Source organism: Mesitornis unicolor, unplaced genomic scaffold (assembly GCF_000695765.1).
Source record: "Mesitornis unicolor isolate BGI_N332 unplaced genomic scaffold, ASM69576v1 scaffold16749, whole genome shotgun sequence".
NCBI lineage: Eukaryota > Metazoa > Chordata > Aves > Mesitornithiformes > Mesitornithidae > Mesitornis > Mesitornis unicolor.
In genome coordinates this window covers 54,943-81,348 of record NW_010208135.1, presented here as the reverse complement: position 1 = coordinate 81,348, position 26,406 = coordinate 54,943, and the positions used below count along the sequence as shown (strand labels likewise).

Here is a 26,406-nt window from a genome sequence, read left to right as displayed (position 1 = left end):
TCCTCCTCTTCCTCTGATTTGCAAGTGAGTGTTGTGAGTTTGGCTGGGCTTGGAAGGAATATTACCAGGGTATGAATGTTCTTACTGTCTTGCAAATTGCCTTCCTTTCTGGATTGAGCAACCCCTTTGATTATTTGTGTCTCATGCTTACTCATGCTCTAGTGAAGCATAGCTAAAGGGGTGCCTTCTGTCATCTCCCCACTCCCCATCTTCAGCTATAGAAAGTTGATGCCATATGCACAAGGAGGAGGCACAATATAAGGATGTTCCTACAAGCGGTAGGATGGTACAGTTAATCTCTGTGTCCTGTTCCCCCTCCTAAATTTTGATCTGGGAGAAGGCAGTGATGAGCCTGGAGCAAACAGGCGAATAGTCTGTTCTGGGGGCCAGGAAAGGACTAGGCTGAGAATCTTTAGGGAGTGGCCAAAGCTCAGTGCATGGGAAGAAAAGTAGTATGGGCCTAAAAAGGTGAGAAAAAGACACTGAAACTTAACACCTTTGTTATATGCAAATCTCACTTAAGGTCTGCCTGAGGATTTTTTTTGATACCTTTGAGATTGGCACTGTTTAGAAATGGCTCTGTGTAAGAATTACCATTCTGATCTCAACAAACTTCGAGGTCGGTGCTTGGTCCATAGGATTAAGTCTCTGCAACTGGATGAGGAGCTAAGTGGGAGCAACTGAACGTTTTAGGGAACTTATGAAGGGCTGGTGCCATTTGCAAATGTAGTGGTGCAGAGAACTGTTGGAGAGTGGCCTGCTGACAGGTAGGCACCCAGTTATCATGCCTGACCTGGAATTTTGTGCTGAAGGCTTTAGCTATATATTGGCATGCTGCAGGAAATAGCTGCACTGCCTTTGACCCAAACCACATTGATCTACTGTTGCTTATAAGTCAGTAAGTCCAGCTAAAGTGGCTTTGGACTCATTGTGGTACCACTCTATAAAGCAGGTCTACTCCAGGCTGTCCAGCAGCAGTGAACTTGCAGCTTCTAAACTGCTTTGCCCCAGAGCTCTCATGTGTTTTCTTCTCTTGAGTGTTTTAGAGCACTCTGGGACAGGAGTTATTCACATGCCCCAGTATAGCCCCAAGGAGAAATGATTAAGTTTGCCCTGCCTTTGACTTCAAATTTTTGAAACGGGGAATAAAATTACAGCTGAAGTTAACACAAACTAATATTGTTCCTGAACGTAAAAGGAAATACACCATCTGCTTGAGTCACCTTTCAAGGGGTATATTTACAAGCACCTCAGGGAATTCTCAACGAACAGCAGAAAGCAATTATTTTTGTTTAGATTTTAATGTTTTGCTTATCTGTATGATGGTGTAAGCAGCTGTGTAGAATGTGGCATTCAAATGGCTTGGAATGAAGTTATTTTCAATAAAACTGTTCCTCTGAAATTATACGTTAGGGTAGTTTTGAATGTTTTTGCTTCTGAAATAAAGCACATTCTTCTAGCTGTTTACCCTTGCTGCCCTACTAGGCATCTGCCCTGAACAGCTCTGTGTGAGAAGCCAAATAATTAGGAAAATACTGCAAGTTACTTCAAATGGATATTGTTGTATATTTGGCAGGGTACTGCAATAAGAATGTAAATCCCAGTTTTGCAAGCTGTTTGTGCATATGGATTTCACTGTAATTTAAAACATGCATTCAGTGGTGCAGTTTCCTCTCTGTGAGGCTGGGCAAGGATTCTCTGGGGAGCAGTCAGCTTTGAATGACCCATCTGGGGCCAATGTGATTACTGGCAGGAATGAAGACTTAAGAGAAGTGAAGCTGGAGCCAGATCTTTTTAAGATATTCTAGATGGTGAATGCCCACAGCAAACAGTCATATAATTAATGCAGCTATATGTCAAACTCATACATTATACATGGAAAGCCACCTCTCACTTTTTCTCAAATAACAAGCAATAGATCTGTGTCCTTTGAGAAGGCTTCTCTTTGCTGCTGCAGCCTTCAGAAATGGCTTAGTATGAAATGCTATGATTGGTTTGATGGTCAATATTAAAAAGTGTTTTGTGAAAAATATTTAGAGGAGAAGTCATAAGACTATGAAGCAGAAGTGTTTCTACTATGCTTTTTAGGTTATCTAGCACAACAGGGTTCAATCCACTGTGGTGCACAGTATCCAATCTAAACCTGCCCTGGCACAACTTGAAGACATTTCCTATTGTCCTATTGCTTGGTACTTGGGAGGCCTCACTACAACACCCACCTCACTACAACCTCCTTTCAGGTAGTTGTAAAGAGCAATAAGGTTCAGTCTGGAGGAAAGGAGGCTGAGAGGAGACAACTTCAGTTCCCTCAGCTGCTCTGATTTGTGCTCTCCTCTTTCTGTCTTGCTTTTTCTCTCTAGGGAGTGTTATTACCAATTCATAGAAATTATTTCTAGCTTGGATTTTGTGGGGTGTAAAACAAGCCAGTCTAAATACGTTCCCAGCCAGAAGATGACCACAGAAGTCCACGGAGTTACATCAGAGACAACCTTGATCCACAAGACTTTGTTTTTGTAAACATCCCCTCCTCACCAGAGTAACAAACTCCCAGAAGTCTCTTGTGCAAGTGGGGATTTCTCCTCTTATCCTGCTTCTGACTTCAGTGCTTTGTAAGAGCATTGTGCATTTTCAAGGTATGCTGCTGCCTCATCTGTGAGCAGATCAGAGCTTACATTGAATAGGATGGATCCCCAGAGGGAGACACCCAAGAAAAATAACATAGGGCATCTAATTGGTAAGCCTCTAATTGTGTGTGTGTGTGTGTATGTGCATTTCTCAATAATATTAAGGAGCAAAACTAACCAAAAATATGAGTGAGTTAATGTTTGGACTTGTGTGATGAACACCTGGTGCTCTCTTCAAGCAAGAGAGCTGATGTCAAAGCAAGTTGTTACTGGCAATGTGTGCTGTTTTCAACATTGTGTCTGACCATAAGCATGAGTAGTGTGGTGGGACAAGAATGAGTCTTGACAGGATTGATTTGGGTGCTTGTTGGAAGCAGGAGGGTTCATAGTAGTTACAAGAGGCTGAATCTACTCCATCTTTTTATTGCTGTCCGAGACTTTTGTCCACAGTTCCTCATGTTCTTCACAAGACAACTTGGACATGAGCTTTTCATTTGCATTTCAAGTTTGATATCCACATCATGACTGGCTCTCTTGGACGCAAACATACTTATGTGTGTGTGATTAATCCTGCAGTGAGGGCCTCAGAAGTAGGAAGTGCACAACTGCAAGCAGCAATGAACTTGATTGTAACACTCAGGTTTGCAGTTAACATCACCAATAGGCCCAAGTCCAGCTACTCACAGAGGTACCGGCAAGAGGAGAGCTGCAGGAGGGCTGGGTTGTGTCTCCTCCTCTGGGGTTGCTGGGGCTTTTCTGACAAACCTGTTAGTCCTGCCCTGTTGCTCAGTTAGACTACTGTACAGATCAGGTAGCCCCATGCTGTTTCATTTTGTTGACAAGTTTTTTCTCATGAAGTATAAAATAATTGTTTTCTATTTATCAGTTTTTATCTGCATACTGATTTTATTTGATGTCAGAAATTCCCTGTGCTACCCTATACCTTTGAAGTAATATATCCAAAACATGCTGCATCTTTCCATCAGCATGGGAGAGGTTCTCTGAGGAGACTTCTGAGCCTTCATCCCTCTCTCCTGCCTCTTCCCTTTGTGTTGGGAATCAGGCTGATGCTTATGCCTGCAAAAATCCCCAAAAATCTGGACAGCCCTTGGCCTAGCCCAGCCTGCATCCTTGCTGCTTCTGCTTTTCTCATGGCTCGCCTGATCCAAGGCATTTCTGCTTTTAGCAAAATTCAGTTGACCTTGCAGCACTCTGTCCTGGTAACAGGACTGTCCTGTTTCACTCCTCGCCCTCTTCCGTGCCCCTTCTTTGAGGACCTCAGCAGGTCCACCGGCTCTTCAATGAGCGACAGCTCCTCAATCACCTTTCCCTTACAAAGAGCGTCCCAAACTTTTAGATCTTGAACAACAACGCACCACTGCCTTCCCTTCAGGCAGTTAAATAATGAATTTATTTTGAAATATTTTTATTTAATTATAGTGAAGTAATGAAATTTCATTATAATTAAATTTTGGGATGAGAAGAGCTGAATCCAGTGAGAGAACTGCCAAAAATGCATGGGCCTGCATTTTGACAAGCACTGATTTTGAAGCTTGTGGTCTAGCTCCACAGTATTCCTCAAGGTTTCCATCTAAAGACAACAGAGGTTCCCCTCATTTTCCTTATTACCTGTTTAATTCAAATGAAATATTCTTCTCCAGCTGTGACTCACTGGCAGCGGTTCATATCAATGAAAACCCCAGCTTTGGCAATGTCTTTAATTTTTCCTCTTTCCTGTTGCCAAATGTACTTTCTGAACCTTTTGGGCAGAAGGGACGTAAGGGTGGATATCTGGTTAGGCCTTTTCTGGCTTTCAGTGAGCGATGAGAGGAAGAGGGAACGAGTTTCTGTGGACTAGATCTACAACCCTTGGATAAATATTTTCAGAATTTGCATTAATTGCTCTTCTTCCTTATTATTTTAATAGCTGACAGGTGGGAAGGAATTGGTGTCTGTGGCTGATTCCTGTTTTCCATTTCCTTTCTTCTGGTGCTTATTACCTTTCCTATTTCCGTCTGGACATGTATCAAGGTAAACTAGTGGGATTTGGGACACATAAAGAGCACTATTATCATCACTGTTACTTCTGTTTATTGATTTATTGATTCTGTTAAAAAAATGCACTTCACATGCACTTCTTTGGAAATCATATAGGCCTGTAGTGAGGATATTGTCCAGAACCAAGAGGTCCATATTCTTCCACTGACTTTCTGTTTCATTACAACATTATTTAATTTCTTCCAGTCTCAACTTCCATCATCAGTTAAACTTCCCTGCTTTACAGCTCTGGGAGAAAAAATGTACAAACTTTTCTGAAGAACTCATATTTGATGCTGCCAGCAATAGTGATTAATATGGGTACATGGGAATATGGGTCCCTGCATTGAGCAACTATACAACCTAAACCTACAGTCCTTTCAAGGCATGAATATAATATGATTAATTTAAAGCATATTTTAGGGTTGAGTTACCAGAGTGATTGCCCTGAGTGCCAGGCTTTGAGTAGTCATAATACACTAACAAAAGTAGTTAGGTGGATTATCTGAGGTGAGAAATACTTTGTCCACTGTTCCTCTGAGTGTAGCACTGATGTTGAGAGAGTTGTGGGCAGCCTCATCAGATTAGTGGCAACTCTTTTATATTTCATCTGCTTTGTAAAATATTTGCAGGGCCAGAGTCTGAGTTTTTTCCAACAGAGAGTCAGGTGAGGAGAAGGCATAAAATGCCAAGTGATTTGCAGCTTTGTTGTTTCCTATATTATCTGTGGTTTTTTCACATTTAATACAGATGGCAAAGATTAAAAAAATCAGTCCAGAGAGTAGGAATACAGTTAGCTGTCAAATTCTAAATTTTAAATGTTTTCCTAGGTTATCAGAGAATATGAACGTGCTGTTTTATTTCGTCTGGGACGTATACTGTCTAAGAAAGCAAAGGGACCAGGTGAATGTATGCAGTTATATTCAGTTTTTATTGTATTATGATGCACTGTAACCACACAGAGAATTGCAGAGGTCCCTGAAATCCTTCATCGTAGCATATGGGGGGATGAGAAGGTCCTCTCTGCTGCAGTTCCTTTACCTGCAGGTGGTTTGTTTTTCTGAAGAGGGCCACCCAGATCACAGCACAACAGAGAAGGTCGGGGACCTTGTTATCAGATAGGTCTTTGCTGTTGAGTAGGTGGGACCAGGGCAGGCGACTGGGGAGGTTTAAATGCAGTCTTCAGCTCTGCTGCAGACTTTTTTGGGTGACTGTGGCCACTCTTCCTATGCCTCACTTCCAACGCTGCTCACTGCTGCCAGCTCTGTAGCTGTCTTCTGCTCTGAAAATTGTTACTGTGTCAGGGCAGGGACACTGCACCTATGCAGAGTTTGTTACGGTCACCTAGGATCAGGTGACAAATCACCAAGACAAACCAAACCCAACAACATGAGTTGATTGCATTGTTGTGGTTACAGCCTCTGTGCAATGAAACTGGGCAAACTGAAAGCTGAAATAAGAGGAAAAAGTACTTTCCAGATACTGTCTTTCCTCCTGAAAGATAGCTATGTGGTCCACAGAGCAGCTAGGGCAGGTGCAGAGCTTTCCTGCGTGGCTCTGGACACCCAAGCAAGGTGCTGAGATTAGAAAAATATTTATGTCAGCTCCCACTTTCTAGTGAAGGGAGAGTGGGGACTCCTTCACAGGACTGATCGGATCTTAGAACAACGTTCCTGATGTGGGAGCCTACAGATGGCGCAGAAATCTGGACCTGGGAGATGTCTTTCCTGGGGGGACACATACTGTACCATAAATGGCTTAGGATCGAAAGAGGGGGAACTAAACTGATGCATGGAAGGAGCTTTTGCCAAAAGTCTCATCACAAATTTGACGCCAGATCTGCAATCTGCCTATTCCCAGACTAGAGCCCTAGGCCATTAAGTTCTAATAAATTCACATTATTTCCAGACATCTGCATTTCCCCTCTGTTATTTGTAAATGCAAAACCTCACGGTTGTCACCTCCTGTAGCAGAAAGGACATCTGGAGTAATAAGTTGGGCTCAATCCCCACCCTGTGGACATTTCCATCCATTTGATTTGTACAGGATATCTGGCTCTAGATGTAGCTTTCACAAAATAAGTATTTAATCTAATTATTTTTATTTTTCAGGTTTGATCCTCATACTTCCCTGTACAGATACATTTATCAAGGTTGATCTTAGAACTGTTACCTGTAAGATTCCTCCACAAGAGGTAACTGTTCTCTAAACCAGAAATGTAACATAAAGCTGAATCATGGCATGATCAAAAATAATGCAGGTGTGCAGTTGTGAGCTACCATACAGAATTCAGCTTACTTGCTGTATCTTCTGACCACCCAAATGCTTACAAAACTTCTTCTACTTACGAAAACCTGTCATTGTAGGCCAAGCAAACTCCTCTTGCTGACATTCAGAACTGAGATAAAAGATAAGGGAGAGGGACAAAACTGCAAATGGGAGTCAGAGAGGACAAGAGAGGAGAGGCTAAAAATTCCTAGTTGTATTATTGTTCCATACATAGAAATGAAGCAATAGACTAGTGTAAGATATCCAGAATAGTGTCCTAATAAAATTAGATCTGACATGCAGCTCACCATTCAAAAAAGCCTTCACTGATGATGTGGTTGCTACTCAAAGGTATGCACAGCCTACACATTTCTTAAAAAGAAAATTACATACGGATAACAAATCTCTTTAAATTAAAAGTAAGTAAAGACAATCATCCACAAAACTCAGTTCTAGGCAGGAATGGAGGGGCACATCTTTAGGCATTTTATTGACAAACATTGACAAAAATTCAGGCTGAAGAATCAGTTGCTGAGCACTTCCTGTCATTCTGGAAAAGTTTTCGCTCCATGTGGCCCCAACTCCACTGCAGTACAATGCTTCTGCAGGTGGAGTTGGCATTGCTGTCTTCTTCTTTATGTGAAGAGAAGGGGACACGACTCCTTTGGCCCCTGGCATTGTCCAATATGTTCCCCAGGAGCTGTTTCTTGGACCATTTACTTTCCATAATCACAAAGAGTCTTTTTGGAGAGTGCAGTTGCAGAGGTTCATGTGGTGGAATGAAAAATGGGACCCCAAAACAGAAGGCTGGAAGGAAGATGATTGCAGTACTTGCGCCAGCAAGGCTCACAGGTTTTGACAAGGCTTCTGTGAAGCACTTACTTGTAGGTAAAAGATGCTGAGGAGGGAAGAGCATCATCAGTGGTCCACTGAGGCCAGCTGCCCCCTGAGGCACAGAGGATGTGTCTGGGAAAAGATGACACAAATCTGTGAATACTTAAATATTTTTTCAGAGTTTTTTCTAACAATTTCTTGCACTTTGCTTTTCATTTTTGTTTTAAATTATGGCTGTTTCTTACAAATACGTTGTTTAGAGAAGTAGCAGAGATCGTCCAAACTACACGCATAATGTATAATGTATAATGTATAATGTATAATTGTGTAAAATCACAATGTATAAAATCAGTCATGGACTTTTCTGCAAGAAAGGAAAAGGATAAGCATTATTTATAATTGCAAAAGAAAACCACATGGGTTATGAGATTCACTTACTATTGGAACAGTTGTTTAAAGGCTGTGTACAACATTTTGCCCTGGTTTCTAATCTGTTGATGTTGTGGGATAACTTCCTTGAAGTAATTTCTCAGGAGAATGACAAAGAAACCAAAAGAAAGTCTTAGTTTCCTTGAATAAGCAGGGCCTTTTCCTCACTAAGTAAAGAAAACATATTTCCCTTCCTCGGCAAGGAGTGCGTTGTTGAATCCTTCCCTATTTCTGTGTGTTTCTCCAATGAAGATTCTCACAAAAGATGCCGTTACTACCCAAGTTGATGGGGTGGTATACTACAGGATCCACAGTGCTCTTGGCACCATTGCTAACATCATGGATGTCCATTCGGCAACCTTCCTCTTGGCACAGACCACCCTGAGAAATGTCCTGGGGACACAGAGCTTGGCTCAACTCCTGGCAGGTCGCGAGAAGATTGCACACAGCATCCAGGTAAACCTGGCTCTTGGATTCACTGGCAAGCATAGGGATTTATTCTGGGGAGCAGCAAATTAGAATTTTTCTCTATTTCTTTCTTCAACAATGATAGTAACATTTTCCTTTATGGTTTGTTTAGGGTTTTTTTCCCCAGTTATACATTTCATTGTTTAGAGTCAGACAGAACTATTCTAAGCATATTCCACCATGTTCTTGTAGAAGAGGTATTGCCTATCAAAAAGCAATGAAGATTCTGAAATTATCCAGTGAATTGAATAAATCAGTTTAATCTTTGCACAGAGGCTTCTGCAAATGGTGACAAAGAAGTCTGCTGCTCGTGGGAAGCTCTATTGTGGGCACACCCTTGAGTGAGGTTTAATCAGGCAGGGCTTGTCTCTCCTGTCATAACAAGTAAGAGTAGAGAACCGAGTTGGTTTATGCTTTAAAATGCCATCTGTTTTTTTCTGATTTGGCAGCCAAGGAGGGAGCAGAGAAGAAAGCCAGGATTTGATTTACTCTTTTCAGTTGGAAATGAGGCATAATCAGAAAAACGAGAGATTGTAGCCCTCTCCAGCCAGTACAGCAGCCTGTGTTCACAGTGGTGACACGAATCGTAGCAGCAACCGGGAGATTGAGCACACAGCGGTGTCATTCACCCATAGTGTGCTTTTACATGTTTTTACAGCATTGTGCCATTTTAGGAAGTTGCTGTAGTATTACTCTGTACAAAGGGAGTAGTTTAGTAAGTGCCCAGCTAAAGAAAGGATGGGGATCATAGTTTAGGAGGCAATAGAGAAGCTGCACAGGAGACACCCTGTCTCAGACACTGGTATTGATCATCAAATTTCATAAGGCTGGAGTACCCACCATGTGCACACCACATTGGATGTTGGTGCTCCTGGAGGGCTCTTTCTGTTATGCAGTTTACATGCTGCCTTTTCCATCTGTATAATGTGTCAGGGTACAAAATGTTATTTTCTTTCTGCCATCACTGTGCTTTTCATGGTGGGTTGTGTCTTTGTCCCTAAGGCTATCCTCAACAGTGCCATGGAGCAGTGGGGAATCAGAGTGGGCCGAGTGGAGATCAAGGATGTCAGGATTCCTGTGGACATGCAGAGGGCAATGGCAGCTGAAGCAGAGGCTGCTCGAGAAGCAAGAGCTAAGGTGAGGCCCATGGCAATGTCTGCCTCCAAGCTCCTGTATCCTTGTCCCAGGCATCCAAGTGCCTGTTTGTTTTCTCTCCATTGTAAAGGTGGGTTTTCCCGACTATGGGCAGTATCACAATGTGGTTTCTTTTTCTCTTACTTTGCAGATTGTGGCAGAGGGAGAAACGAATGCTTCTAAAGCCCTCAAGCAGGCCTCCATGGTGCTAGCTGAGTCTCCAGCAGGTCTTCAGCTACGCTACCTGCAAACATTAACAACTTTGGCAGCTGAGGATAATTCCACCATTGTCTTCCCTCTCCCCATAAATATTCTTGAAAGTTTTGGGCAGAAAAATAGAGGAGGATAGAGACTGTTCCACACTAGCTCCTCGAGCTGAGAGATTTAAAGAGTTTCCCAGGAAGCAAGGCATTCCAGATTACCAGAATTAAAGTAGAATCATGCTTTTGTCCTCTCTACCAAAAATAAGAGTAAAAATAGTTTAATAATCACACATAACTCCCACATTAGAAGACTGCATTTGCAAATTTCAGGCATTAAGCTATTTCAGCTTAGACTCATCTCCAAGGAAAAATGAAAGAAAATACGTAAAATGCAATAAAAGATATAAAATACACATTAGGCCTAATATGAAATTTTAATGATGCTTTCACCACATTTCACATAGTCTTGAGTGCAGCAATTATTTGGTGATTTGTCAGCTAAGCAAGAACCTCTGAGCTCTTGAGGTACTAAACACAGTGAAAAGTTCAGCTGCTGCTGTTTAACTCAAGTTCTGTGAGATGGAAAGGCCCATAAGGATTTGGCCCATAACCTTAGGGTTATTCTTTTTAACTATAAACAGAATTACTGGTTAATTGGGATGTCAATAGAACAGCCTATTCTTTATCTTACAGGAGTAAAAATTAGCACTTTCTTTACTGATGTCAGCTGGATTTTGCCATGTTGCTGACATTTCTATAAGCTCTGTAATAAAAGGAAAAGAATGTATGCCCATGCATTACCATCACATTTCCTAAATCTGAAAGCTGAGTGTAGTGGGTTGACTGTGGTTGGATGCCAGGTGCCCGCTGAGCCATTCTATTATGTCCACTTCCTCACCTGGACAGGGGGAAGAAAAAATATGATTAAAAGCTCGTGGATCGAGATAAGGATGGGGAGAGAATACTCATTAATTACCATCACAGGCAAAACAGACTTGACTTGGGAAAATTAAGTTCATTTATTACCAATCAAAACTCAGAGTAGGATAATGAGAAATAAACCCAAATCTTAAAACACCTTCTACCCACCCCTACCTTCTTCCCAGGCTTACCTTCACTCCACCATAGACCTCCATGGGTTGCACGGGGACAGCCTGCCTCACCATGGTCTTCACCATGGGCTGCAGGGGAATCTCTGCTCCAACACCTCCTCCTCCTTCTTCACTGACCTTGGTGTCTGCAGAGTTGCTTTTCTCACATCTTCTCAGTTCCACCCCCCCCTTGGCTGCTGTTGCACAGCAGTTTTTTCCCCCTTCTTAAATACATTATCACAGAGGTGCTACCAATGTCACTGGTTGGCTTGGCCTTGGCCAGCAGTGGGCCCGTCTTAGAGCCAGCTGGCATTGGCTCTATTTGGCATAGGGGAAGCTTCTAGCAGCTTCTCACAGAAGCCACCCCTATAGGCCCCCGCTACCAAAACCTTGCCACACAGACCCAATACACTGAGGAAAACCTTGACGAAAACAAGGTCCTATGTTAATTTGTCTGTCTTTCACCTTCAGAGGGTTTCTTATCTTCCTTTCCAGATGACATGAAGCGGTCGTGCACGTTTTCACAAAATAAGCCTTCCCCACCCTCAAACCATGCAATGGCTGACAGCTGAGTGGGGCACATCGTTGCAGATACCTGAGTTTACAGCTTTCAGAAATAGCTGAGCAGTTCACAGTGCTGGCACCTGGTGCTGGGCTGTCTGCTATGAATCTGGAGGCTTTTGTGGAGCAGCTGTTCTGGTAGGTCCTGCTGCCGTGTAGTGTCTCCTCCACACAAGGCTCACTGCTGCCCCGCCTATTCAGTAAGGTTATTTGACTCCAAATTAATAAAATCAGCACAGACCTACTAATTATCATATTGTTGATACAGGTTCTTCTTATTTTTGTTGCCATGTAAGACAAGCAGTCCAGGTTGCAAATTTTTACACAGCTTTTCATTGCAGCTCATCTCTGCTTCAGACATCACTGCCAAATGGCATTTTGCTGGCAAACTAAGGAAGTAAAACTTATATGTGCAAGTCATCTATTTATCAGTGTTATCAAAACATTTTCTACAGACTTTTTCTTATCCTACGAAAAGCGATTTTTCGAGTTTTGGGGTTATTTTTAATTATTAACTTAGTTTGCCATTTGTGGAAGCCTTTATAACTGTGACAGCAAAAACCCCACCTTTCCCTGACAAATACTGCATCTCTACTACAAAGCTGTTCACGTAGCCACGAAAGCGGAAATGCTTTAAAAAAATGCAACCACAGATTGTGTCAATTTCTTTTTAAAGTAATGCAAAGTAATTTAAGTCTAAAAAAGAACATCTTGAAAAGCATGTGACTACAGAGCACAATTAAAAAGCAATTCTGTGCCCTCAGTGAGCAGCCAGCACTAACTAGCTTGTGCAGGACTCCTGGCTCAGGCATAGGACACATCCAGTCCAGTTGCCCTTCCTGATGCTGGGCCAGTTCCAGCTTCAGAAGTGCAATTGCGAATCCTGCTCTGGTACAAGTGGTGTTAGTTGTTCCCCTATACAAAGACTCATAACTAAAATCAGAAATTAACTGATGTGCTGAAGCATGAATGTTCTATCTCTTCTATCTCTTCTCTCTCAGTAGCACAGGCCATATTTGGTAAGCCCATGAATGCCCAGTCTTGCCTTACAGAAAAGGCAAATTTCTTGACCTCTTTAATATGCAGTGACAGTGACTGCAGGAACTAATCAGCTCTGCGAAGACAATGATTTTTCATCTGATCACCTGCAGGAAAATTGCACTGTTGTATAATGCATCAGGGAGAGAGAAATTCCTGCTCTTTCTTCACCAGTGGCAGGGACAAATAAACAGAATAACAAGTAAAATAATGGCAGTTTTAATTTTATTACCCCTGTGCACATACATCTATGAGAAGATACCCCAATCAGCAGAACAGAGATAATGATTGAAGCAGTTTTGCAATGTTTCAGGTACTGCTCTGATGTACAGGCTTTGCAAGCAAAATTCAGGGAGGAGCTGAGTCTCAGTCACACGGATGGGATGCGGGGAGCAGAGTGATGGTTCAGAAGAGGCACAGGCCATCAGAGGGGTTCATGAAGTCCTGCAGATGAGCACAGGCTCTCCGGTGCAGGGTGGTGTGGCACTCGTTCTCCTCTGGAATTCTCTCTACCCAGGCTTGGGCATCAAGGAAGTACTGCATCCTGTGTGCAAGAGGGACAGGTGAAGGAGGTGAGTCACTGCTACTGGCATGGAGCAATGGGTAAGTGGAAACCCTCTGGGGCTGCATTCCTCTACTGAGCCATCTCTGAGATCAGAAGGAGTTACACAATCCAAGAAAATGTTCTGAAACCTAGTTCCAATAGCAGGTTAACTGAGCTTTGAATAAAGTTTAGGAAATCTGTGCCAGGCTGGGAGAAATCTGGCTGTATTTGTGTTTTGAGTGACACTAGCTAAGCTTGGGCTAAGTTTCTATTAGGTTTTTTGTGGACTGGCACAAACAGCCTCAACGAACACTGATAGGACATGGTGAAGGATCGTTTAGTTTCAACAGAGTATACCAAAAACATTTCCTAATTTTCTGGGGTGACATCCTGTGTAGCTTCTGACATTTTATGCCTGGACTAGAGAAAACCTCAGAGGTTACACCTCTGTTGGGAGACTTCAGTCTTTAGAAGGCAGCTGTCAAAGCAGGCCCCAATTTAAACACTCACATTGGTGTCATACAGCAATGGAGAGAGGGGACCTTCTAAGGTTTTAGGAAGTGGTGCTTATAATTTGATGGAGGTGGTCTCCCTCCTAGAAGCTTTCAAATACATTACCTTTCTTCAGGTAAGCTCAGGGAATTCAAATATTTAAGACAGGCTTTGTCACTGAATACTGAATAGAGTCAGACCAAAATCTTTCTCAGATAAATTCCCTTTTTTTTCACTAAAGTGTGACAAGAAATGAGAAGAATGAGCTATTTGCATGTGATGTAACAGAAGGTTTGAGAGCTGCTCTTAGACCCAGTCCCGCTCCTTTTTTCTGCAAACATGGGAGCTCTGTAAGGCTTCTGCAGTGATGGAACCACGTAACGTTTCCCTTTTTCCTTTTCTAGCTGTGAGTTTTTAACCCAGTAAAGTAGGGACAGATCTTGATTCTGAGAAGTGTGGGAACTAGGCTCCACACAGATAGATGAGCCAATAGATTTGGGTGGCTCAGTTGTTCCCCACAGCTTGCCTTTTGCCTACAGAGGGGTACTCTTCGCATTGTAGTAAAGCCAACAGAATCAGTCCCTTAGAAATGTGGCCCTTCCTTTGCTTTCTGGAGGCACTCCAGTAGTTTGAGCATCCTCTGGATTCATGGTCTGCAATAGCAGCCACTGCTGCTCAGAAACCATTGCACTTACTTGTGGTGACAATCAACTGTTTGCCCATCTTTCCCCATGATGAGGTACCGTTTGCCAATGACCATGTTTAGCTTGCACGTTGAGCGCTTTAGGAACTGTCGGTGAGCACCCACCTGGATGCTTTCATCAGTAGCTGTAGCATGAGAAGAGAAAACATAATGAACTTTTCTAATAAAGAGCAGAATTGTAGCCCACAGGACACGACCCCTTGTGATCATTTACTCCACTGCTAAGCCAAGGTAATATTTCACTTGAGGCTTGTGGCTTGACATGGGACTAAATGGACATGCTGTGGTAGGATGTTTCTTTAACATTACCTGACAAAATTAAGCCATTTATGTCTTAGCTGGTTGTCTTGACCTCCTTGGTAGTTACTGAAGGATCTGTTTTACTATAGAGATCTTTCAGACATTATGGAGTTTGTTTAAATCTCAGACATTGAAGGAAAAGCCAAAGGAAAAAGTAAGCATGCTATCTTACATTTCAGATTGCTCAGGCTTGTAGCAGTTTAAAAGCTAGCAAACTAAATTCAGATGGCTTGAGGCTCAGCAATGCAGCAGGCAGTATTACAAACTCAGTTTCCTTAGTGCACCTCATCTGAACGTCACTGATTCAGCCTTTATACTATCCCTTCTGAAGCTGATATGTAGGACATGTGCTTGATGATCTTCACATTGAAATAACTTAGAAGATTCTGGCCTGGATTCTGGCCGAGAAGGTTAATTATTCAAGAGCTGCACTGCCCATTGCAGAAGTGGGCATCCAAGGCAGAAGAGAGGTGTATTCAAGTATTGCAATGACATGAGAGCTGGAAAGATGCTTATTGATCACAGTGACTAACCACAAGTCATGAGGATACTGTGTTGTTTGGCTAGAAGAACAGTTTTCAAAGTCCATTTGAAAAAAAATAAATGCAAGTAACAGCAATATTCCAATTTCTTACTCTCCAATTATAATGTGAAATGTTATGCACAACTGTGGTGACAAATTCAACATTAAACCAGCTTAAATTACAGGTAAACCACCAGAGTCTTCCTATGAGTTAGCAAAAGCTTGGGCATCTTCTGCTCTCTAAAGTATTATATTACAAATATGGAAAGTCTAGTATTCAAAATTATATCCTAAGAGTAGAATAAAATCCTGAAGTAGAATATTTTAACACTAATAAGATTTCAGAGAAATTGACATAGAGTTCTAATCTGTGAAACCTAACACTAAGACCCTTATCTATTTCCTAGTTAAAAATGCATTAATTTTACATATGGTATTTATAGGCCAGAGAAAAGTCAATCTTCAGTATTGTATGCTTCTTTACGTCTGCATTTTCCAAAAGAATAATACAGTACTATAGGTTTTCTTATATACTTTGTGTTGCTCCTATGCTATATGGAGTACTGAATTTTCATTTTGTTCAAGGAATGCAAAGATGGATCAGAACTGCTTGCAAAAATAATGATGTTATGCCTCTGGTTTATTGTGCTTACATTACCATGGTTCATATGCTTTACAAATGGCCTAATACAGTCCAGACTCTGAGAAATACTTGAGTTACTGTAACAAGCTATTATGTAATTTCCAAATCTAAATCTCCAATTAAAAAACCCCTAAATTTAAAATATAATATTATAAAGTAGCCAAGCAGAATTTAAGGGAAACAATTACTTCAAGATTTAGACTCTATAATGGGGGAAAAAAGACCTCCAGGATTCTGTGTTATCTCACATGGGCCATACTGTTCCTCTATGTGTCTCATAGGACAGCATAAATTTTAGCCATCCAAAACACAAGCACTAATTCTATTAATAAACAAAGTAATCCAAGGAGTGCACATCTGCAAAATTTTCTTTTGCTGACTCCCAGATACAAGTAAGTGTTTCCATCTGTCTTCTGAACCAACCCTTTATTTGCAAAGATTGATACTGTAATAATGCCAGGGGTCCAGAATATTAGGATTCACTCTACTAATTCCTACCTACCCTTGGTGATAGCAACAGAGACAAATCTCACTCAAAACAGCCACAGAAAATAACAAAGATAACAACTCTAGTTCAGTCATGAGCTGATTTGGATGCAACACCTTGCTGCTGCTTCATCACCATGGCTTCATGCCTTTTTCCAGCCTCCCTCAAGCCTACTGAAAGCCTGCTGGTGCTCATAAACTGCATTATACAGCACAAACCAAGGAGGATTTTAAGGGGATAAAAAAGAAGGAGGTAGGAACGAAAGAAGTAATCTCTTCCCTTCAACTTCAGATTGAAGAGATGTTCCTGTCGGTCGCCAAGAAACAAAATCTTTCCAGTGCTTCCCTGTGAATTGTGAATGCAAATTCACTGGGGGCCAGAGCTCTAAATCCTTTTAGATCCTGAGTTTTTCTGAAGAGATTAATGAAATCTTCCATCATGGTACTGTAATTTCCCATAGCTGGTGGTTTGATCACTAGGTACACTAAAATTTCCCTGCATATAGAAAGCCCTGGATATGACTGATGCTGTCTCTGGACTCATGAAGCGTGGACCTGATTTTCTGACAGGAATGGGACATTGGGCACAGATCACAAGTTGGTGTGCCATGAAGTACTGGGTGACATTGCCAAACCCCTGGGCAAAAATCAAAGGAGTGAGATACTTATTCTGTTCCAGACAGGAAAGATTTTGAAATCTTTGAAGTTGCTTTTTGAAGGCAATCTCTGACTGCCAAACTCAAAACTGACAACCACATGATACCACAGTGGTTAAAGTCTGAGGTGTCATCTGACGGTCTCTCCAGAAATTACTTTGAAAAATATGAGTTTTCCCTGTGCTGCTGATAAAGGTCACATGGGGACAGCTGGGATGGCAGGCCTGCAAAAGTACAATGTCTGAGAGCAGTACAAATCTTTACACTGCACCTAAAGAAATAGAGAGAAAGTCCTCTTTGTTGTTACCACAATCATTAAATCAAAGTTGTAGAAGTTTTTCCATGTTCACTGACTTCTGGCCAGTCATTGTGGACAACTCAGTCTGTTCTGCAAGGATTGCAAGTGCTTAATAATTAATTAACAAACACTTCAAATCTTAATCTAGTATCAAAACATAGTTCAATGGATATGTCTACAGTGGAAAAAAATGTGGCTCAGTAGCAGCAGTCAATAAAGCGAAATAGTTGATGCAGAAGACCTACTATTCACACTATGCACGTTTCTGGAGGATTTATCTTAGACTAGCTTCAGATTGGAGCCATGGACTGAATGCAGCTGGAATGTGTCTTCTGGTTTAATTTCATCTGAAAGGACTCAAGCTCATGTGCTCTGGTATTGATGCACAATGTGAACCAAAGCGACCCCTGAGCTGAACTGAACAGCAAGGTAGATGTGCCAAAAGAGCCTTGCAAGAAATCACTCTTCTTGCAAGCCTAGTGTAAAAGTATGTCTGACTCTACTTTCCACAGCAAGAGAAGGCATCTGCGTGGCTCCCACTGGCTAACCTTTAATCAACCTAGTGTTCCTATAGATGAATGAAAGGAGCCTAACATTTTGATACTTACCGGCTTTAAGGATTCTGTGGATTTTGGCCTCATAGTAATCAAAAACGTTTTTCTGTGTACTATTGAGGAGCTCCACCTCATATACTGCAACAGACAACAACCGTGTGAGGCCAGATAGAAACATGAAATTGCATCAAAACCCTGAAAAATAGGTATGCTTTTATGTCTGTACAGAGGCCATTGTACTCTCTCTTCACAAATCATAGGAGTATGAAAGACAAAAGGATAGTAATAATGTATACCTAATATGCTTTTAGAAAGTCAGGTATTAATCACCAACCTCTAGATTTGTATTTCTTTTGTGTATTTTTTTAAAAGAAGCTCCTGTATGATTAGATTTTTACTGCCTGTCCTGTCCTTCTGTTAGCAGAACTTACCAAAGCTTCTGAACCACTTTTTCTTCAGCAGCTCTTCCAACTTTCCATCCAAAGAAGAGGCCAGAAAGGCAAATCAGCAAAGGAAAAAATATTCATTGAGCTATGGCATGCCATACAGAACCTACTTTTTATCTCCATCCTGTAACATTAGGGATGCAGAGGATGGTAGTGCACACAGCACAGGTCTTTTCTAAACCATGTAACGTAACACCTGTGCTTCTTTCCCCCAGCATCTCACTGCATCCTTCTGAGGCCTCTACTTTTCCCTTTCACCCCCATGATGACTGTGATAGCACACAGCTTTATTTCATCTTCTCAGCCTCTAGGCCAGATACAGAAACCCTACTCATTTCAGGAGAGGTCTGGTCATATAAAACTACAAATTTATCCTTATTAAAAGAACTATGTTTAAACTAAATTGACAGTTGTCTTTCATGCCTTACCATAATCCACAACAGGCTCATAGCAGACAAAACTAAAGCGTGTGGTTTGTGTTATGGATTTACTGAAAGTTGATCTTTGTCTTGGGCAGGGACCTAGAGGGAAGAAAATCAATGATACATCTGTCTCTGTAGGCATGGATATTTAGATAGATACAGTTTACACATACTCATTCAGTCAGCATTATAAGAAGAATAAAATAAAATGGCAAAACAACTTTCTTAGATGTGTGGTGGAGAGTTTTTACATACGCATGCATATGTGAATGTAAAATACACATATTGTAAATTTTACATATATGTGTGTAAAATACATTGCATCCAACTATCAACAGTCCTGAGCATCTGAAAAAAAATGTTCATTTTGGTACTGAACATACTAGCGGATGCTTTGTGTCCTGCATTATGCCTTACGATAACTGCAATGATCTTTTCTGGGCCTAACAATTCTCATGCTAATGATTCACAGAAGCAACTGTCTTTTAGACCGGTCTATTTAGTCACTCCTTACCTTCTGCACACTGGCAAACGGTGGTGTGGCACACCTTTGAAAGCATGGCACTGTGCTTGGGAGCGCTGTAGAATACGCTGCACTTTCTGTCTACGGAGAAGAAACAAAATGGCTCATTTCAGAGAGCTCAGGTGGAAAAACCCATGCAGTAGAAACTACATTTGCAGCCCAACTTTTCCCTGGTCCAGAAAAATCAGAGTACTAAGGGGTTAGATGCACATCAGCAGTCCACAAAGACCTATAGCCTAGGCATGTAAAGTACAGAGATCAACTCTCGCCATTCAGCTGGGAAACAACCTGAGTTGTTGCTTCTAGGTTTTTTTTTTGTGGGTTTCTTTTTTGGGAGGGGAGAGGAGGAAAGAGGTATTGGTTTTTGGATTTTTGTTGAGTTTGGTTTTGGTTTGTGGGTTTTTTTGATTGCTTGTTTGTTTTTTTCTTAGGTGCTTTTTAAAAAGTTTTATTCTTCCCTTATTTAAATTTCTTCCGAAAAGCAACTTTAGGCTTTAGAGCTATGTTGAGCACTGCACTGTTTCAAAAGAAGGAGATAGGATCATCAGCAGTTAATTGTTTAAGCCTACTGTAAACTGTCTTGTATCTCTCAGCTTCAGGCAAAGTAGAGATTTGACCTAATTTTCAGATATTGTTTACATAACTTTGGCAAATAGGGATGATTTACATTTAACCTTCCTTGGATGGGGAAGGAGACTGGTTCCCCCAGCAAGCACAGTACATCATAAGTCAATCCTCTAAGGCTGCCTATCTTAGATGCGTAGAAGAACAGCCTGACCGAAAAGTTAATGAGTGGAACATGTTTAAAAGCACCTTGAGAAACAGAAACTCAGGAAACCTGATTTAAAAATCCACAAATGTAAAAGTTTGTAATTTTAGTCCATATGCAATAAAAGACCCTTCATGAGAGGATCCTTATTTAGATGATCTTAAGCCACGGTAGTAGAAGACAGTATTTGAGGCAGGTTATTTTAACACTCAGCAAAATCATGTGGCTTCACACACTACATCAAAATGACCATTCTATAGATTGGAGTTTGTTCTCGAGAGTTTCTCTTTCAATCACTTATGTATCATTTTCTCTGTGCCCTTACCAGGGTTGTAAAAATCATAAAGGATGGCATTTGCTGGCTGAACCAAGCCCATGGGATTGATTTGCTTTGCCCCAAATGATATACAATCTGGTTCTGGTCCGCTTGTGAGCTGGAGGAAAAAAGAAAAATACTTATGATGAGAAAACTTACTTTTTCTTCCGAGTCAGTTCCTTACTCATTTGTGCCTGTACTAGCTGTTGAATGCTTGTTTCTGATGGCATAGGTGAGTAAATCCTGCTAGCTGTAGCCTCAACCTGAAGAAAGCATTTCCTTCCATCATTTTATTGCAAGATTTTGTGGATGAGCTAAGCCTGGTAAAGGTAGATTTGTGAGATGTGTGCAGTTCTCTGCATGAAACTGTCTGATCTGGACTCACATCATCACGACTTCGTGGTTTACTTTTCAGCTTTTTCCTAAAGCCACCTTGCACAGGAGTAGTGGGTATAACATATGTTCACCACCATGCCTGTACTGATAGCCACCAGTATATACACTTTCCTTAGTTAAATATTAAGATCATGGACAGCTTTTGACCTGTGTTAAATACACAGATTATCTAGGACAGTCATAGCAGTAATAATATTTACTTTTTTTCATTTGCCTATTGTCTTATATTTTAAAAAATCATTGTCCGGTGTATGCTTTTTACAGGGGCCCCCCTGCTTTGGCTGTGGAGGTGAAGCAACTCAAATGAAGTAATTATTCAAAATATGCAGAAACATACACAGAAACTAAGAGGTTTGTTGTTTGCATTTGTTTGTCACTATATGGCTCTCAATCCAGAAATACTCAACTTCACATGCAAGGTGTCTATACAGAATTTACAGGACCACCAGTTAACACTTTGTTAATCTTGAATGAAAAACATCTCTTCTCTCTAGAGTGGATTTCTCTATTTTCTCTGGGTCAAACCCCAAATCTCAGGTGTGGGCTATATCTCCTGCAACATATAAAGGCGGAGGATGAAGGTGCATGTTCCTCTTCTTCCCCTCCTCTGCCCTCTTTCAGCTGAGCTGTTCAGTAATAATATATGACAAAAATCACAGGAAGGTAGCGAAGTGTGAAAACCAATAATGATTAGCTTTATAAAGAAGTCTATATATGCTATCTGAAATGGCAGAGACTGAAAAATCATTGAATTTGCTTACCTCACCAAAGTAAAGGAAAACCTTTCCTTCTTTGTACTCATAGTGCTGAATGTACTGGTCTGAAGACATCACCAACTGCAGGAAAACAAAAAAAACCAAACAAAATTAGAACAAAAACCTAGGAACACCTTTGCTGCTACTGCCCTCTATTTTCTGGTTTGGTTTATTCAGCTGTTTGCTTCATTCTGCCCTCTTTCTTCCTCCCTAAAGGAGACAGTCCGCAAGAACATGAACCCGGGCAAACCTCCCCAGCTGAGCAGGCTCCAGAACCCAAAACTCTGTAGCCACCTTTGCAGAGCTCTGTGCCCCACCTCCCTGTCAGTGTGCTCTGCCAGCAACCACCTCTAAAGGTCTTCCCCCCTGTCCTGCAAACACAGGACACACTGCCCTGGCACATCCCGGGGCAACAGTCTTCCAGTTCCTGAAGGAGTCCTACAGGAAAGTTGAGGAGGGACTTTTTACAAGGGCAGGTAGCAACAGAACAAGGGGGAATGGTTTTGAACTGGAAAAGGGTAGATTTAGATTAGATATTAGGAAGAAATTCTTTACTGTGAGGGTGGTCAGACACTGGCACAGGTTGCCCAGGGAAGCTGTGGATGTCTCCTCCCTGAAAGTGTTCAAGGCCAGGTTGGACAGGGCTTTGGGGAGTCTGGTCTAGTGGGAGGTTTCCCTGCCCATAGCAGGGGGTTTGGACTGGATGAGCTTTAAGGTCCCTTCCAACCTAAACCATTCTATGATTCTATGATTCTAAGACATGTTAAGGACAGGCATGTACTTAAGTGTCCTGCTGAGTCTTGCCTTAATTTCTGTTACAAGGCAGTAAGACTGAACTCTGTTCACCACAAGCTTTTCAATTCTTGTATATATTCAGTGACTATTTTATCAGAACAGGAACAATGAAAATATATCTACCCAAAATATGTGTTCCCTTCTTTATTCTGTAGACTTAGGAGAAATTTTGAATGACAAATTTTCTATAGAAAAGTCTATGAAAGACTGCACAGAAAAATGTTTCTAACCTGTTCGAGATCATTTGTGTCAGGCTCCAAGCCACTCAGCAGAGAGAGATCAACCAGGGACATCTTTGGTGCATTGGGACCTGCAGACCTTTATAAGGGAGACCGCCAGCAGTGAACTTTTAGTAGCAGACATCTTTTCTTTTTTATGAGGCCAGAATGTAAACATGATGGAAGTAACAGCATCTCTTCAGAAAGCAATGCACCTTGTAAATGTATTATCACTACAGTAGTTGTACCTACTTTATTTAATAAAAGACTTCTTTCATATGATTAGCCAGCCAGACCCTTTAGAGTCTCCCTAGAGTCTGATGAGGCAGAATCTGCAATGGCCATTTGAGGTCTCTATGTAAACCATCTAAACCTAATACCTTGTGTGAAAATCTTTTCTCCCACCATGGGAGAGAGGATGCAGACTCGTCATTTACACATATTCACAGAAGATCACTAGGTTGGATGCTGAGCCTGCAGATATGAAGATGATGACCAAGAGGAATTACAAACCAAAATCAATGCATTTTCTAATGAAGACCTGATCTTGCAGACTTACCTGACACAGATTTTGTACTGCAGCGATTCTGCTTTACTGGGAGAGATCACATCCCTTTTCCTTCTGGTGTGAATATCAAACCACTCTATATCAGAGAGTCGCTCAAACGCGGTGTTTTCTGCAGCAATCAAGTCCTCATAATCAACATTTTCATCATAGTATGTATCTTCTGGAAGTGACAGATGTGATTAGCCATGCACAAAAATGACTGAGGTCTCGTAATTTCACTCCTTTTAAAATAATGGTAAATATCAATGGCCAGTCATGCCATCTTTGTGGGTTTTGTACATCTTGCTGTATACCATCTCAGTATTTCTAATGCATTTAGAGTTAAATCTTTAGGGATAATTATAGTAAGAATAACTAACAGGTCTAGCTAAGAATGGGGTTTAGGCTACACATAAATATGTAAAGGACAATCCCTGCCTCCAAAAGTTAGCTATCCAAATAGAAAAAAAACCCGTAGACATAAGCAGAGAGGATCATGAATACACACTTCAGGGGATGGAAAACAGAGTCTTGCTCATATGCAAAATCTATGATAGATCTGCCCCAAAGAATTTTTAAGGCCACATGGCAGGTCCTTTATTAGCCAGGGGACTGAGCTGAACTTTCTCATCATGGCAGCCAAGAAAACGGTAAACGAAGTTTACTTTGTTCTCCTTCCAGTAACAAAGAAGAGTTACTAATAGTACCTGTGTAGCTGTTAGGTACCCGCTGCATCTACTCAAACAGTTATTAAGCTATTTAAAAGTATTAATAATGAAATAACTGGCAGGCAGAGTTCAGAGGTCTCTCTCTTGCTTTGTTTCTTTCATTTAGTCTCATTTTCCAAGGCTGGAAAGCCATCAAGTATCATCAGCAGCTGGCCAAATGTGTCAGCTTTGAACCCAAACACTTTCCTTTGCACTCACCAGAGTACTTAATGCTCCCTTCCATTTCCACCATCAAAATCAAATCGTGACATGTGTTGTTCTTCAGCTCAGAAGACCAGTACACTTTTAATATCTAAGATGAACACACAAACAGCAAACCACTAAAAATATCATTTAAGTGACAAGGGATTTACTCATCCATGACTTCAGCAAATGTTGATGGAATATGGGAGTGTGGAGAGAAACACCAATCTCCCAGAGGCACAGACTTCTACAGGGGGCTGTCATGGGTATAAGTAGAAGTCCCATGTGCAAATCACAAATGGTGTGAGACCTTTGAGATAACTCTCCATTCCCAACCACAAAGGAGTCTTTCAAACTCCAGCCACCTCTATCAACGTCGACATTTCATGTCTTAACAAAGTTAAAACCAGGAAAAATTGACTGCCTATTAGTCTTTAGACCCTGAATTTTAGAAATCTGAAGGTAGGAACACAAAGGATAAAGCCATAGCAAGTAATTTCTCATTCTCTTTTCAAAAAAGGATTAAAAGAAGTGCAGTTGGACTTTGAATTTCTGATTTACAGCTTACACTCATTGTTCCATTTCCTCTGCCATCTACAGACACTTCAAGTTTTCTCCCAAGTTCAAACTGTAAACCAAGGAAAAAAAAAGAAAAAAGAGATTTAGTCTGTGCTCAGTATTTGTTCTACTGTTTTCCTGTGATCTTGACTGTCTTCTACACCTTTACCCCTCAGAACTAGGGTAGAGAAAACTTTTAGCTATGAAAGCAGTTATGAGGCCTCAAGCCTCATAAGATTTTTAATGTGCTGGGCTGATATATCTTATTCTGCTATTCTGGGGCCCAGGAGACATATTTTCCCAGCTTCACTCTCTCCTTTTAGCCTGGATTTGAAATTTTCACAGGCCTCAACACACTTATTCTTTTCCCTAGCAAGTTTTGGGCTCCTGGATGGTTGTGACTAGTGGGAGACATTCACATAATCAAAAACCTTGAAGAGGCATGAAAGGGCCTCTAAAGTGTGCTGCTAAGCATCTGTTGATTTTATTTTCTTTTAAAATATTCTGTTGTTTTACAGATCAAATTATTTAAAAATATTATAAACCAGCTATTGCCTAACATGAGAAAACCTAGGCCAGATGATTCAATGTTTCTCCTGTTTGAGGAAAAAATACTTGAAACAACGGATGGCTGTGTACCTGTAGCTGTTTCTGAATCGCTTCATCAGTATCAGTCAAAGTAATACTGTAGTCTCTGTGTCTTCCAGGTGTTGCCAGTTTTACGGTCAGGTTGGTGGAAGCAGTGTTCAGTGTCTGTATGCTGTATGCTGACAGAGCTTCTAGGGCCACAACTGTATCCTAGATGAGAAAGAAATCAAAAAACTCCTAACAATTATGCCAGGTTATGTCAACAGTATGTAATATTACATGATCAGTCACCTAGATCTCTTCTTCAGATTTATGATTTTTACTGTTTTGAAGTTCTCCTGTATCTGTCTGTTCCTACCCACACAGACTATTAATTTAATTTCCCAGCATCTTCTTTTAGCATTAAAATCCTAAAAGCACTCGAGTTCTGATCTTTGATTATCATAAGTTTTCATAAATACAAAGAATCTTTGCTGGCTTATAAACATTTTATTCTGGCCCAATTATATTAATGAGTCAAAATATTTAGTGCTTAATATGCTGAAGAAGTTCAGGATTAACTTTTATGATGCTTTCAAAACTAAAAGAAAAAGTCTTTATGGGGCTTCTGTTTTCTTCACTCCCCCTGAAACTCCACCAGAAGTGGTGGTCAGGCACCTGTGTAGAGCAGTATCCTCCACCGTAGTTCCTTCTTTCTGTCAGCCATGTAGCAATAGGCTTTGCGTACTCCATGTCCTTCAGAAGCAATGTTTGAAGCAATGCATAGGCAGTGGTTTCCACTGAGATTGCATCCTCGCCATTTCCCCAGTAGCGCTGCTGCTTTGCTGCAAGAATAACTCAGTTTTGAGTCCCCTTGGTAAAGACACTTGCCAAAAGTGACTATTTTTCTACACAGTAGATATTTCGTGTCATCACTCTGAGGAACCACAAGACACAGATGTTCTCATGAGAGCAAGAAATCAGTTGGGAAGGAGAAATACTGAAAAAGGAACCCCACAATTTATTATTTTGACTTATCAAATCATCACAATCTAATGATCCCAGTGTATAGAGACATCCATCTGACGGAGTGGTAGCAGTGTGTCTGGTGGTCCTGAAGATATAATAGTATTAATTATGCCTGTAAGTCTAGTCTTGATTAAGGAAAAGCATGTCCCCTATGCTTAAATTATGGCTATTAAACCATAATGTATTTACCAAACGAATTGGGAGAAATTAATAGTATTGCAGTGCAGCCACACAACTGACTCAGCATTGACCAGAGCTGCACACTGGT

The 26,406-nt window shown here is 41.1% G+C and overlaps 2 protein-coding genes across 2 annotated transcripts in view; one reads left to right on the top strand and one right to left on the bottom strand.

Annotated features, from left to right (window-relative positions):
* Positions 1-2,682: 2,682 nt before the first annotated feature.
* On the top strand, positions 2,683-10,143 carry LOC104546884 (stomatin-like protein 3). The gene is given in 7 exon segments (XM_010192389.1): positions 2,683-2,734; positions 4,552-4,655; positions 5,492-5,564; positions 6,773-6,855; positions 8,445-8,648; positions 9,663-9,797; positions 9,946-10,143. Coding segments are annotated over 7 exon segments (849 nt in total).
* Positions 10,144-13,032: 2,889 nt separating this feature from the next.
* LOC104546883 (complement C4-like) overlaps positions 13,033-26,406 on the bottom strand; it is a 46,419-nt gene continuing 33,045 nt past the window's right edge. Inside the window, exons 29-41 of the mRNA XM_010192388.1 lie at positions 25,788-25,954; positions 25,182-25,340; positions 24,553-24,612; positions 24,000-24,093; positions 23,086-23,254; positions 22,539-22,626; positions 21,520-21,594; positions 20,372-20,480; positions 19,269-19,358; positions 18,761-18,853; positions 17,941-18,024; positions 14,419-14,551; positions 13,033-13,231 (exon numbers count right to left, since the gene is read on the bottom strand). Of these exons, the coding sequence (XP_010190690.1) occupies positions 13,093-13,231; positions 14,419-14,551; positions 17,941-18,024; positions 18,761-18,853; positions 19,269-19,358; positions 20,372-20,480; positions 21,520-21,594; positions 22,539-22,626; positions 23,086-23,254; positions 24,000-24,093; positions 24,553-24,612; positions 25,182-25,340; positions 25,788-25,954 (1,460 nt within the window). The 3' untranslated portion in view covers positions 13,033-13,092. The remainder of the gene's footprint in view (positions 13,232-14,418; positions 14,552-17,940; positions 18,025-18,760; positions 18,854-19,268; positions 19,359-20,371; positions 20,481-21,519; positions 21,595-22,538; positions 22,627-23,085; positions 23,255-23,999; positions 24,094-24,552; positions 24,613-25,181; positions 25,341-25,787; positions 25,955-26,406) is intronic.